The 14705-nt window shown below is 34.6% G+C and overlaps 1 protein-coding gene across 5 annotated transcripts in view; it reads left to right on the top strand.

Annotated features, from left to right (window-relative positions):
• LOC144975127 (uncharacterized) overlaps nucleotides 1-14705 on the top strand; it is a 47599-nt gene that overhangs the window by 15314 nt on the left and 17580 nt on the right. For 3 of the 5 annotated variants that reach the window (XM_078918898.1, XM_078918897.1, XM_078918895.1), the window contains exons 6-13: nucleotides 685-826; nucleotides 1461-1659; nucleotides 2429-2533; nucleotides 4758-4903; nucleotides 5858-5964; nucleotides 7562-7656; nucleotides 9010-9027; nucleotides 14365-14460. In XM_078918898.1, the coding sequence (XP_078775024.1) occupies nucleotides 685-826; nucleotides 1461-1659; nucleotides 2429-2533; nucleotides 4758-4903; nucleotides 5858-5964; nucleotides 7562-7656; nucleotides 9010-9027; nucleotides 14365-14460 (908 nt within the window). The remainder of the gene's footprint in view (nucleotides 1-684; nucleotides 827-1460; nucleotides 1660-2428; nucleotides 2534-4757; nucleotides 4904-5857; nucleotides 5965-7561; nucleotides 7657-9009; nucleotides 9028-14364; nucleotides 14461-14705) is intronic. The other 2 variants (XM_078918899.1, XM_078918896.1) reach the window with 1 other exon arrangement.

Raw genomic sequence — 14705 nt, 5'->3', positions numbered from 1 at the left:
TATAACATTTCTTGAAAAATCATGAATATGGTCGGTAAGGAGAGAGTTAAGTCGCAACTCTGTGCATCGAAGATAATCGGGACTGTGAGTGTGGTGGGAACAAATGGACGTGTGTAGGCTTTTATTTTGATTTTATCGATTTCTCTGTCAAATTCATTTTGGCCATTCATTTTTTAAATATTTTCGGGCAGAGAATTCCATATTCGGTTGGTGCTTGGAGAAAACGAATTTAGATGGTATGAGTGCTATTCCTTTTGTTTGCTCTGTTCATTTTAAGATTGGCAGTCATCATGGTTTTCAAACAGAGTCTATATAAAAAGTCACATATATTTATTTGCCATCCAGAGCAAAGAAAATTGTTTTGAAAACAAAATGATATTTTGATCTTAAGTGGACTTACTCCAGCCTTGAATATCAACACAGTGGAACCAATTCCATTATTTTACCCATATCAAATGGGTCATATTGTCGGATAATACGTTTTCTTCTTCTTCTTACTTCTACTTCTTTCTTTCTTACTTTTTTTTTTTTTGCTTTTTCTTCTTCTTACCATGTTTAGATTTGTCAGATTGTACAGTTGCTTTTTTAAGCATAATACATTGATTAAAAGCAGTAAAAGCTAAATATATTTCAACAGTCTGGTTTTAAACTGTTATTCATTCATTTATTTTTATACTTTTTTAGGTCCCATGAGAGAAATTGATGTCATAGATGTTTCTCGTCAAGAAGACATCAAGATGATCATGAGAGAATGGACTGAATATTACAACAGTACAAACCGAGACAAAGTGTTGAATGTTATCAGTCTGGAGTTTTCGGACACAAGGTACCAAAAGCTGTTTTGTGATTTTTGTGTTGGGTTGCTTTTAAGAGTCTATTTTGAACATAAAAAGTAGTCCTTCAGAGCCGTAAGACCCATGGAGCCAGAGTTTATTTCAGTGAAAAGGACAATAGCAATTGCTTGCTACCCTTTGGATTGGATGCTAGTCTATTGCAAACTACTTTACACCAGTTATAAGAGACCCAGCTTCCCAATCACTGCTGGGCAAGAGGAAAGAAATCCCGACTTCACCTGGGATCGATATCGAAGCAAGTGTTCTACCAACTGAGCTATCAGGACTCCTCACCCCCCCCCCCCCTTCCGATAGAAACAGATAGCCTGGGGTTATACCATTCCAGGAGGGATTTAAATTTTGTCAATATACAAGGTTGTCAATTTCCTCATATTTTTATGGAATTCAGTATGTTATAAACCCTCAGTATATTTTCCAATCACCCGCTAAACGGTAAAAAAAGTAAGTACACAATGTCTTTTTACCGGAGTTCAGCACTCAGAAAGGAATTCGTCTATATATTTGCTTAAAAGTTCAGTAAATTTTTGCCTCGTGAATTGGCAACCCTGAATATATTGCAGCAAATATTCGGCAGTCTTTCATGGATAATTTATTTTTAATTTCCAGGATGTCCGAATTAGTTATACCTCCGAGCATTGTCCGACAGGTCAGCTGGGCTCGTAATATTTGGCCAGAGCAACTTCCGGAGGACAGCGGCATGGGTCGGCCAGAGGTCCAGAAATATTGTCTGATGGGCGTTAAAGACAGTTTTACAGATTTCCACATAGACTTTGGTGGGACCTCTGTCTGGTACCATATACTCAAGGTAAGATAGAAAGCTCTGGTACCATAATATACTTCAAGTAAAGTAATCCTTCAGAGCTGGAGTTTAACCTGGTTTCTATAGAGTGAAATGGACAATAGCAATTGCTTGCTATCCTTTGGATAGGATGCTAGTCTATCTCAAAGTACTTTTCGCCAAACCTAACAGACTCAACTACCTATTCACTGCTGGGGGGGGGGGGGGTCAGAAAAAATCTTGACTGCACCTGGGATCGATCCTGGTCCCTTTGCATGTGAAGCAAGTGCTCTGCCAACTGAGCTATCGGGACCGTCATACTTAAAGTAAGATAGAACGTAAATTTCTTTATTTTAAGTTGAAAAGAATCTTGTCTTTTATTTCCTTAATATTTTAGAAAACTGAAATGTGATGAACTGATCGTGACATTAGCATGGGTGAAATTTTGCTTGCATATGCTGGCTGTGTCGGTATTTTGGTTATAATGATAATCAACTTTCATCATTTTGGCTATTAATTTATTTATCCTTGTTTTAGAATATCGTCTATTTCAAGCAAACTGGCTTTGTTGATCTATTTTTCAGGCAAATTGATCCCTCTGAACTTTCACCTCACCCATGGACGTTAGCATTTGTTGCATGGAGCAGTTAGGGGAAGGGGGGAGGCGGGGGGTGGGAGGAAACAAGTTATGTTGGGGTGTCTTAATTGTTTACAGGTGGTTGCTTTTGTTGATATGTTAGATACGTCTTTCTTAGTTCTGATTTATGACAATATTTGTGTTTTTCTCATTTTTCAGGGAGAAAAAGTATTCTATTTCATTCGTCCTACAGAGAGAAATCTTACTCTGTATGAACACTGGTTGTCTTCATCTAAACAAAGTGAAACATTCTTCGGAGATCTGGTAAGTTAAATGAACAATGGATATTAAAAGCTTCCATGATGAAAAATTCTCTCATCTGTTCATGATTAACTGAAGACAAGATATAACTATTACTATTGTCACTGTTACTTGACTTATCCAACACTTTCCACTTTCTTCTCATGTTTTCATTTAATCAGTAGTCAATCACATTGCATCGCTAGGCAGGGAGGTACTTACTGTATTTTCTATCCATCCCCCTTATATCTGTTTTCCAACATGCTTTCTGTCTTTGTCGTGGAATGCTTGCTTTTGTCTTGGCACTGGTTGGATGCCCTGGCTGAGAGGGAAACAGTCAAATGTATAGTTATAATTTTGGGAGATTATATTATCTCTCTGTTATGCACTGTATTATGTTTTGTTTACGTATTATATACGATTTGTAAACATTTGAGTGTATTACTCTCAGTGGGGACCTGTGCTTGTGCCTGGATGCGACTTTTAAGTGATCTCAAACTAAGTACTTTGATAGTGTGCTCTTGGAATCTACATCTGTTTCCTATTTGCACCAATTTCCTTTGTCTTACCTTTTATTGGGTGCTTTAATTGTAATTCTAGAACTTTTTACTATCCCATTTTCTTCATTTTTACTGGTGCTGATGTGACTTTAATGTGTTGCAAACGCCGTAAAACCATTAAAAACAAGCAAACATTACATCGTCATCAACTGAGACGACTTTGCCTCTATAAATTAGAACAAATTAGATTATACTTAGTTTTGTGACAGTTATATTTTCTTTGATACAAATATAGTCCTTTAATAATGGAAATAACGGCAACAATCCTGAGAAAACTCAAAATGCTCTAAATCAGTTGAGATAAAGTCACCCCCAGTTGATGGAACCGCTAAAAACAATAATAAATGTTGTTTGGCAAATGAACAGCGTTTGTCCATATCTGCTTGAGTTTAGTTTGGAATTGTTATCATTACTTAATCTTTTGTAAATTCAAATGATCTAAAACCTTGTCTTTATGACGAACTGATTCAATGCTTCATAATTCAGGCTTTTATTTATTGAGAATCAACTGAAATTGATCTGGTCAAACTGGAAAAGAATATTAAAAAAAAAAAAAGTAGTCTTTCAGGGCCATTAGGCCCATGGGGCCAGAGTTTATCCAAGTTTCTATAGCATAAAGCAGACAATGACTATTGCTTGCTACCCTTTGGATAGGATGCTAGTCTATCGCAAAGCACTTTGGCCAGGTCTAACAGACTCAGCTACCAAATCACTGCTGGGTGGACAGGGGGGTGAGAATAAAATCATATTATTTCTCCCCCCCCCCCCCCCCCCCCCCCCTAAGGAAATGTATAGACTAAGCATGTTACAGTCGACTCCGCTTAATCGCACACCCTCGGAAGTTCGGGTTAGTGTGTCGATTAAGCAGAGTGTGTGATTAAGCGGAGAAGCTAATAATAGCATCTAAATCACAGCTTTCATGTGCAATTCATGTAGAGCATTTCCTTCTGGGTTTTCTACAGGCTCGGAAACGGCATATTCAAGACTTAGCTTCATTAGAATGTTTGTTTCTTAATTTTTATTTATTTATTTTGTTTTGTTAATTTTTTTTATTTTTTTTATTTTTTTTTTTTTGTTATTTGTTGTTTTTTTTTTAAAATTTTCTTTTCTTTTCCATGTTTTACCGACAACAAAATGTGACACAATTGGTTGTAAGAACAGTAACGTGAAGCGTTGATTTATTTCTAGTCTGTGCAAACTGTTTTGTGGGTCATCTGTCAAGCGTCCTTCTTCGACTTGGCGACGTTGTTTGTCCACCAGGTCAAGTTTTTCAGTGTTTGTCAGGGGTGGTTTGTCACATTCCGATGACTCATCCTCATCTTCATTATCCAGGCATTGTCTTTTTATGTGGCTGAATAGAGCTCAATAGCTCCTGAGATGCCAGTTCACCGCTGATGGGTATATTTTTGTCCATTGTAAAGAATTGATAGAATGCTTCGGCTGAAAAGTTGTGTGGAACGGGAACAGCATTGTTGATTTCATATGTCTGTTGGTTGTCACTGTAATCAAGGTGTAGCGGTTAAGCGGAGATAGTGTACGATTAAGCGGAGCAATGATATAGCAAAAATTGTGTTTTTCGGGATTGTGTAGCGTATAAGCGGAGTGAACTGTATTTTCAACACCAAAAAAAATCTTCTTCTGCAATGAAGTCTTTCAATTTTTCTCAGTACAAATCTTTACATTTTCAGGTCGACAAGTGTTACCGTCAAGTGGTGAGACAGGGACAAACTCTATTTATACCCACAGGTTGGATTCATGCGGTGCTCACCCCAATCGATTCTCTAGTCTTTGGAGGAAATTTCCTGCATAACTTTAACATCCCATTACAGTTGCAGTAAGGTTCTTTCTTCAAGTTGATTTTATTGATTGATTGATTGATTGATTGATTTATTTATTTATTTATTTATTTATTTATTTTTTATTTTTTAAAATTTTATTTATTTTCCTCTTTTCTTCTCTTAACATGATTTATTTTACTTCACTGTTTATATAGCAACTACTTTCTACATATGTATTGATCAAAATTCAAGATTACAATTCAAGTGGGAAGAAATATGATAATGGGAAAAAACGTTCAGAAATTAATATAATAATGAAATAATGCATTCTGACCCAATTATCTTTCCAATAGAAAATTATTTCAGATGTTCTGCTTCCTCTATCCCTCTCTCTCTCTCTCTCTCTCTCTCTCTCTCTCTCTCTCTCTCTCTCTCTCTCTCTCTCTCTCTCTCTCTCTCTCTCTCTCTCTCTCTCTTCATGTCATTCACCAATTCTACATGTGGATATCAGAAGCATCCATCCAACTCTTATTTTAATATTATATATATATATTTTTTTTTAAAAAAAGAGCTTTTATATAGCTAAAAATCCACTAAATGTGCTCAAAGCACTTTTCAATGGGTTCCTGGTCAACAGCAACATTTAACATGTCGGACGGGACATGCCGCCTGTTAGGCGATATTACAATTTTTCGGACAAAGACAACTCTGTTAACGACCAGGTACTCATTTTACACCTGAGTACGGTGAGAGAATGTAAGTAAAGAGTCTTTTCCAAGGACACAACTATGCGCCGAGTGAGGCTCGAACCCAGGACCTTCCGATCCGAAAGCGAGTGTCATACCACTAGACCGCATAGCCGCACATATATTATATCAGATGGACAGAAATGATGGTACAGTTTACCTCTTTCAATAGGGGTCCTGATAGCTCAGTTGGTAGAGTGCTCGTTTCACATGCAAAGAGGCACGAGACTGATTTGATAATTCATATATTTTTCATTCTCCCAGATGTTATGAAATAGAGCGACTTGTGAAAACCCCTGACAAATACATGTTTCCAAACTACGAGACGATGAATTGGTATGCAGCAAAATACATTCTAGACATGATGAAAGGTTGGTTTCATTAGATTTATTTTTTAAAACAAAAATCTTTAAGTCTTTTGGGATGCATTGAACCGTAGAAATCTGTTGTTAACCCTTAATATTTGACTTACTTTGACTTATTCCTTTTAACTCCCTTTGAGCATGGGCTCCATTAACCCTTAATATTTGACTTACTTTGACTTATTCCTTTTAACTCCCTTTGAGCATGGGCTCCATTAACCCTTAATATTTGACTTACTTTGACTTATTCCTTTTAACTCCCTTTGAGCATAGCGCGTCCACCTTGGATCTCCATCACTGGGTGGGGTTCCTGACCTCCCATAGCGGGCAGGGAGGTACATACTGTGTCTTCTATCCCCCTATGTCTGTTTTCCAAGATGCTTTCTGTCTTTGTCTTGGAATGAGATTACTTGGTTTTGTCCTGGCCCTGGCTGGGAGGGAAACAGTCAAATGTATAGTTAGTTTTGGGGGATAATATTTTTTTTCCTTGTAAATCATATTTCTGTTATACATTGTATTATGTTTTGTTTATGTATTATGTAAACATTTGAGTGTGTTCCTCTTAGTGGGGACCTGCGCTTGTGTCTGGATGAGACTTTTAGGTGATCTCAAACTAAGTACTTTGATAGTGTGGAATCTATATCTGTTTCCTATTTGAACCAATTCCCCTTTGTCTGCCTTATTCTTGGATTGTAATTCTTTAACTTTTTACTATCCCATTTTCTTCCTTTTTACTGGCGCTGATATGACCTTAATGTGTTGCAAGCGCCGTAAGACCCTTAAAAACAAAAACATCGGATCTCCATCTGGGACGATTTCTGGCTACCACCTTTGCCTCCCCCTATGACATTTTATTTGACACTTCTCCTTTCCTTAAGAACCATCAGAAAATCGTCACATTCGTTGCGATGCACCGAAAAATGTTATCGTTCTGATTTCTTTTCTACATCCAGGTAATCATTTTACACCTGAGTATGGTGAGAGAGTGTGAGTAAAGAGCCTTTTCCAAGGACTCAACTATGCGCCGAGTGAGGCTCGAACCATTGACCTTCCGATCCGAAAGCGAGTGTCATACCACAAGACCACATAGCCACATAACCTATGGCATGATTTCCCCACCTTTGCACCCCTAAAATAAGAAAGAAAATGAATGAATCAATAGAAAATTCAGAAGTGTAGCGTTGGTAAAAGGTCGTGAAGTATTCCAATATTAAAGAATTTGTTTATTTTTTTAAAGTCTTGAACTTAAAAAGTTGTATCTTAAATATTTTTTATTTAGTGGGGGGGGGGGGGTAGTGTGGCTCAGCAGTACAGTCTTTGCTTCAAAAGGTACTGAGTTCTACTCCCCGCCTTGTTGTGTGGCCTTGAGAAAGTTACCTCGCCCTAGTTCATTTTGCGGCGCTGCACTGTGGTTGACGTCTGGGTTATTCCATTCTTCCTTTGGAATAGACCCTAAAGACAAATTTTCCCATGGGATGAATAAAGGGAATTTTATTTATTTATTTCTTTTATTTCATTTCTTACATCTTGTTCTGTTTCATATTTGCTGTACTTATTTGATGTGAAACTGCATTATTTTATGATCATTTAAAATAATTTATCTCAGACTACACAGAAGAGAAGAAAGCACCACCAAATTATATGGCCAACGGGGCAAGAGCTCTCATGTCTTCTCTCAAAGGATGGACACAGAGAAAAGATGTAAGTTGTTATTTAAATCTTGTTCACAGTCACTGGTGGATTGTAAATCTTTTATCGAGTTGGTTTTCTTTATTCTCGCAACGTCTATCGGTTTCTTTATCTCTCTTTATTCTTCTCCAACAGCCAATTCCCCCCCCCTCTCTCTCTCTCTCTCTCTCTCTCTCTCTCTCTCTCTCTCTCTCTCTCTTTCTCTCTCTCTCTCTCTCTCTCTCTCTCTCTCTCTCTTTTTTTTTTTTTCTTTTTTTTCTCTCCCTTTCTCTTTTTCTCTCTCTCTCTCGCTCTTTCTTTATTTCTCTCTCTCTCTCTCTCTCTCTCTCTCTCTCTCTCTCTCTCTCTCTCTCTCTCTCTCTCTTCTCTTCTCTCTCTTCTCTCTCTCTCTCTCTCTCTCTCTCTCTCTCTCTCTCTCTCTCTCTCTCTCTTTTTTTTTTTTTTTTTTTTTTTCTCTCCTTTTCTTTTTCTCTCTCTCTCGCTCTTTCTTTATTTCTCTCTCTCTCTCTCCTCTTTCTCTCTTCTTCTCTCTCTCTCTCCCCTCTCTTCTCTCTCTCTCTTCTCTCTCTCTCTCTCTCTCTCTCTCTTCTCTCTCTCTCTCTTCTCTCCTCTCTCTACATTGAGTTTATATTACTCTTTTCTATTCTTTTATATTTTAAATTCTTTTTTTCTTTCTTTCTTTTTTTCTGCCTGACATTCTTTTTAAAAGATTTTTTACCTAACAGTTAATGTCAGAGAATGAGAATTGGAAGATCTTTCCTTGCTTTGATTAGATCACATTTTTACATCAACATTGCTCTCTTTGTTCATCTTTTTTAAATTTTTGAACGTATTGAAGATCTATGATTTTTTTTTTGATGCTTTAATGTCAAATACTATTGCAATGACAAATACGTTATGAGAAGAAAAATCAGGTCAATGGCCTGATGCCCTGGACTTGAAAAAAAACCAACGTTATTGTTATTTATGAGTCAAAGGTTCTTTTATAATGTGTTTGACAATAACATGAAAAAAACTTTCTGTATTATATATTTTTATTAATCTCTTAACATCTAATTGCTTTTACCAAAATAAATTTTGCTCCAAAGATAAACAAATAAAAAAAAACAACACAATAGGCTTGCAAATTATATGCGGAACTGTTTGTGCTTGATAATTATAAGAATTCACTGACACTCTACCTCGCAAGCAATTTGAAATTTTAAACTCCAGGGACAATTTTAGTTCTATAATTCTATTGTAATAGTTATAAAATTTGCTATTTATCCAATGGTTGAATTAACAGAGTTTTCGATATCGTTATTTATAAGAGCAATAAATAAATGATGCATCAAAGCTTGACCAAGCCATAAATCTCCTTTTCAGCTCTCCAGCAAATATGTTGTGAGTTGACACACACGTTTTCTATTTCCACATGCCAGTCAGAGTGATCTTGTGTCTCAAAATGTTTAATCGGACACTTTTATATTTTTCTTTGTTATGCTAAGAATACAAAAATAATCAAACCATGTACTCTTTGTGTGTCCTTTTTACAACACAAACCTCTGCTGATTTATCAATGATTTTCCTTTTTAATTACAAAAAAAAAGGCTTTTAAAAAAATTTCTGCACTTAGTTTTGTTAGATCGCTTTTCACCTTATGATGTATATATCGTGGCTGCTGTCGTTTCCGTCAGTCTTGTTGACTGTTGTGAAATTTTAAGAGCAATTATTGAATATTGAATGTGGAATAATTAAAACATATCTTGATTTTCTGGTGTTTAATTTTTGTAACTGTTTAAAACCAATAACACGAAAAATAAAGAAGGGAATAGAAAAGAGAGTGAAAAAAAAAATCTAAGTTGTTATGTATTTTGGTCAAACTTGCTCTTTAAAGTTGATTGTTTACTAATTTTGGCTTTGGTTCACTGAGTATTGTTTGTCAAAGCTGAAAAAGAAGGCGATATTTTTATGTTTTTAAACTGTAGAACTCGTGTAAAGTTGGAGCAATAAAATTATTTTGTATTGAATTTTTAGACACCATATGTATTCTTGAATTGTTCAAACAAGGACATTTTATTTTTTTAAATCTTTAGCGTGTGATTTATTTTTTAGCTTAGTTGAAACCAACTGCTTGTGTAATTAATGCCTTTCAAAGCCACAGATATTTGTTTCTACTTACCTGCATTACGAAGCTTTTAATATTAACAATCAAAAGAATTTTAACAGAATCTGAAAGAAATCAACTGTATTCATTGAAGATTTAAAGGAAAAAAAAAGCATTGCTGACTTCTATCATTCGTAGATTAGTATTAGAATCTTCTTGTCATGGAATTTTTTTTTCTTGATCTTTTCTTAATTTTTCAATTGTAATCTTACATTTTTATAATATTGCATGCTGGGCATCTTTCCCCTGAGTTATTTCGATGAAATGCTTCTTGACCAATCTCATGTATCTCAACTCCTCTTACCGTTTTTGTTTATTGTTCTCTTTGTGGAGACTCGTAATCCTTTCATTTATTTCTTTTCCAGACCGATTCAATCATAAACAATGAAATTAACTCCTTGATTAGAGTGACAGATTGATTTATACAGACCTGCCTAGAACTATGAAAAATTCGTAGAATTACAAAATTTTGATCAGAAGTTCATGAACATTTCTGAACCATTAAAACTTATTGAAAATAAAAGCCGATGCCAGAGTACATAATTTTAAAGGATTTTGAAGTGTTTTCTAATCATTGTGAGGGTAAATTGTTGATCTGTAAAGTTAAATATAGCGACTACAATTTGTATAGCTTAAAAACTACGAATTTTTAGATTTTCAGGTAGGCAGGTCTGTATGTATATATAAACATTAAAATTTGTTTCTTGTGTTTTTAAAGAAAAAAAAGCTGTTATTGAATAAAAATTGAAAGTACCTGAATAAATTTGGTCTAATTTTATTATGCAATTTGGGAGACCATCTTTCAGTTTGATCACACATTGTCTGCCATCGGATCAGTTCGGCATACGAGTCTTGTATTATTGTGAACCATCAAAAAAAAAAAACCCAACATATTCTAAAAGAATTTCTTAAAAGTAGTTTTACTTTATCAAATTGTAAGACATTTTAGCATTGGACGCCTTTTTATTTCCACTTGTTTCGTTTTAGTTATTTAAAAATTTATTTATTTATTTATTTATTTATTTTTGTAACTTGTCCGTTGGCAACAAGTAAATTACTTCTTCCCCGTGCTAGTTGATTTTCTGCAATCCCCTACAGTCCCGTAACATTTCAAATTTGTTCATTTGTTTACTACTCTCTGTTTGAACTAGATCAACCACTGAGTTATTTGTAAACGTTCTTTCCAGTTAGAACAAGAATATCTTTGGGACTCCCATTTTCATGTGCTGCGCTGCTTTTTGGATTTCCTGCTTTCGCAAATTGTTGGCTGCAATGTTCAATCTGTAGATGCAACAAGTTTTTAATGTAACAATTTAATTCTGGAGTTTAATTAAAATCACCTATACTTAGTATTGATTCTCATTTATACATCAAATTCTGAGATTCTCAGATCTCTTTGTTTTTAAGCTTCTCATTTAAGATTTTCCAGTTTATGTCTTATAGCGGCCATCTGTCCTAATAAAATCGGGATGGTCCCGATTTGACAATCTGGAGAAAATTTAAAAAACAAAAATAAAAATAAAAAAAGTAATTTAAAAAAATATGGATTGTTTATATGTATGGAAATGATCCTTGCTTGTCCCAGGATTATGCTTTTTTAAAACTAGAAAATTAAAACAAGGAACAGAAAAAGCTATTAATATAGATTATGTTACACAATTTTCCAATTGTATTGTTGTTTTGGGTCAAAACGGTATTGTGCGGTAGGGTGTCCCATTGTAGCTCTTTGAAAACTTGGCTGCTACGATGTCTGGATTAGAGCACTGTCTTGGATTTTTATTTCTCATGAGGACGTCTATAATCTATAGCAATGCCACTTAGCATTGATTTCCAGGCAGATTCAAGTGATTCCCTTCACCAGACTCCTATGGCCTGTTTTGTACTACGTTGGCGAGGCAAAAAGCCCATGAAGAAGTGATGGCCACTTATCGATACAATTTCAGTTACAATATCGATACTATGATTTTGATTGGATACTCAATATTGAATAATTTGATTCCATGAAAAATAAATTTTTCTCAAAATAATAATAACTGGCATCATAATGCTCTTTTACTAACATAAAAATTCTCTTTTTCTTTAATGAACAGTTTATTTTTGCATGCTGCCTGAACAAAGCTATCTTGTTCGTTTTTGACCTTTGAAAAAAAATAAATAGGGGGATTATTCCTTTTTCTTTCTTGTTTTCCTTTTTCTTTATCTAAAGGGGAAAGGGGTGGGGGGGGGGGGGGGGGGGTTCTTTAATGTTAAGTAATGATTTAAAAATGTTTTAAATTTTTTTTGCTGGAGTTGCATTTACAACACATTATTAGTGATGTAGTGGTGATATATTGATATATGTATAGTTACGTAGTAAATCTTACCTCATCATTAAACAAAATACACAAAATTGTTATATATACAGCCATTTTGTTGTTTGTAGTTTGGTCTGTGGTGACATACGAATGTTATAGTGATAAGAAGAGATACGTTTTGTTTGCCCGATTGCTAGTGTAAATATTCCTCGTAAAGTATTTTTTAAATGTATGTATTATCTTTGATTTAAAGAAGAAAAAAAAGGCTTCCTAATCTCAAACACTAGAACATGTTGAATTATTTGTAAACTCAAGTATTTTTTTTTCTTTCTTTGTTTGTAATCATTGCATTAAAGCCTAGAGCTTAGTGAGTAGGACGATAGATATTTGATTTCAGGAATTAGGTAGAGATTATTATTTTATCTTCTGAAAGCTGTTTGTGTCAGATGTTAGGGGGCAGCGTGACTCAGTACTACGGTCTTTGCTTCGTACCCGAAAGATACCGAATTCGATCACCTGCTGCTGCTCTGTCTGTGTGGCCTTTAGCAAGTCACTTTGCCCTAGCTCAATTTACGGCGCTGCACTCCCTGGGTTATTCCAGTCTTCCCTTGGAATAGACCGTAGAGACAAATTTCCCCTAGGGGATGAATCTAGGGAATTTTATTTTAATTTTAATTTTTGATTTTTATGAAGCTTCATGAACATATTAGCTCATCCATATTTTAAAAAAAATGGAATTTGTGGGTTTCTTTTAGACTTAATGCCTCAACCCCACCACATTTTTATTAGTCTTTGAGACAATCTAGAATTTTTGATTGTGGGAATATAAAAGTAATTAATTCACCACCACCTTGCCTTAATAAAGATGATCTAAATTACCTTTCCATGTGCTTGAGGTCATTGGTCACATTGATGTTCACAACCTTTGATATACCTAACATCACGATTGGTCATTTTGTTCAGCTTGACCCATGGGTATGCTTAAACTTTCATAAACAAAAGCAACGTGTTTACATTTATTAAGAAATATCCAATTGTTGGACAGCAATAAAACAGGTAATTGATTACTCGGTTTAACGAAAACCTGAATATAGATCACTCCCATTCTCGTATGAATGGAAAATCATACAATTTCTTATTTGATTTTCAAAACGTGGTCAACTGGAGAGAGTTAATTTGAATCCAATGCGAGTATAGAAGGAATGAAATTGACATCACTCAGCTCTTTGTAATTGTTTTTAGCCAGCCATTTTTATGAGTAGTTCTCTTTAAATGGTATTAATCAGACTTTAAGCATTTAATGTTACACACAGTTTGTTGTTTTTTGTTCATTATATCTGGCTGGCACATGTTGTGAGTTTTAAAACTAAATGCATAGCTTTAATTCAGATCAGAGTGAAAGCGTTCTAAGAAACTCTGAATTTGTGAATTTAAACAAAGCTTCAATGAAGTGTGGTTTCAAACCCTTATAGGATCTGCTGGTTTCTTGGATCATTTGTTCTGTGTGTTTTGTTTTTTGCATGTGCGCGGTTTTATGGTTTTGTGGTATGGTACTTTGTCCTTGCTTGGACTTGTATGTCTCTGGTTCAAGTCCAGTTCTAGGCATCTCAAAGTGTAGTTCTAGGAAAAAGCTCTTCACTTACATTCTGTCACTGCATTCAGGTGTAAAATGAGTACCTGGCTTAAAACAGCATTGACTCAGTTTAAAAGAAAGAAAATTAAACTAATGCTCCTGGCAGGCTTCACGATTCTCATAATGGAAGTTGTGGAAGGCTCTCTTATTTAAACGTTGTGGATGTTGTCGTTGCTGTTGTTGTTAATTGATTATATTGAAACCGAAATGCTGAAAAAACAATGCTTATAAGTAAGTAAAGGTGTAATTTTGTACATCAGTCATCAAGAAGAAAGAGTGGAAAAGTGAGTGAGTTAGTTGAGCAGTTTTTTTCTGTAATCATTATTATCTATCACCATTGCATGGAGCAATATTCCAAATATGCTTTTATATTATATACAAGATATATATATATATATATATATATATATATATATATATATATATTATATATATATATATATATATATATATATATATATATATATATTGTATGTTATTATATATAGTTATTTAAAATATATATATAATTATTTAGCTATTAATAAGGCTGTCATGCATCAAGACAATTGTATGGCAATTTTATGTTTTGCATAAAAACTTTTTATTCATTGTCGTTTTACTTTTACTTTTAATTATTGTTTTGTTTTATTTTCAAACTGCCTCAGTACGCAAAAATTGGAAAACAAGATGCTGCGGATTACATCCAGTATGGGAAATTGTTGAAGGATTTGGCTAAGGAGATTAAAGTAGTTGACTCCCTGGTAAGGATCGTTTATTTTCAAATGTGTTTGATGTCCTGAATTTTTATTATAGTCATATATGGGAATGGGACAGCGTGGCTCAGCGGTATGGTCTTACGTTCGTACCCAAAAGGTACAAAGTTCAATTACATCCAATATGGGAAATTGTTGAATGATTTGGCTAAGGAGATTAAGGTAGTCAACTCTTTGTTGTTTATTTTCAGATGTTTTTTGATGTCCTGAATCTTTAGTATAGTCTTATGAAT

The sequence above is a fragment of the Berghia stephanieae genome, chromosome 6 (genome assembly GCF_034508935.2).
Source record: "Berghia stephanieae isolate SIO BIC M18660-M18661 chromosome 6, UCSD_Bste_1.3, whole genome shotgun sequence".
Classification (NCBI taxonomy): domain Eukaryota; kingdom Metazoa; phylum Mollusca; class Gastropoda; order Nudibranchia; family Aeolidiidae; genus Berghia; species Berghia stephanieae.
This window is presented reverse-complemented; position numbering and strand designations above follow the sequence as displayed.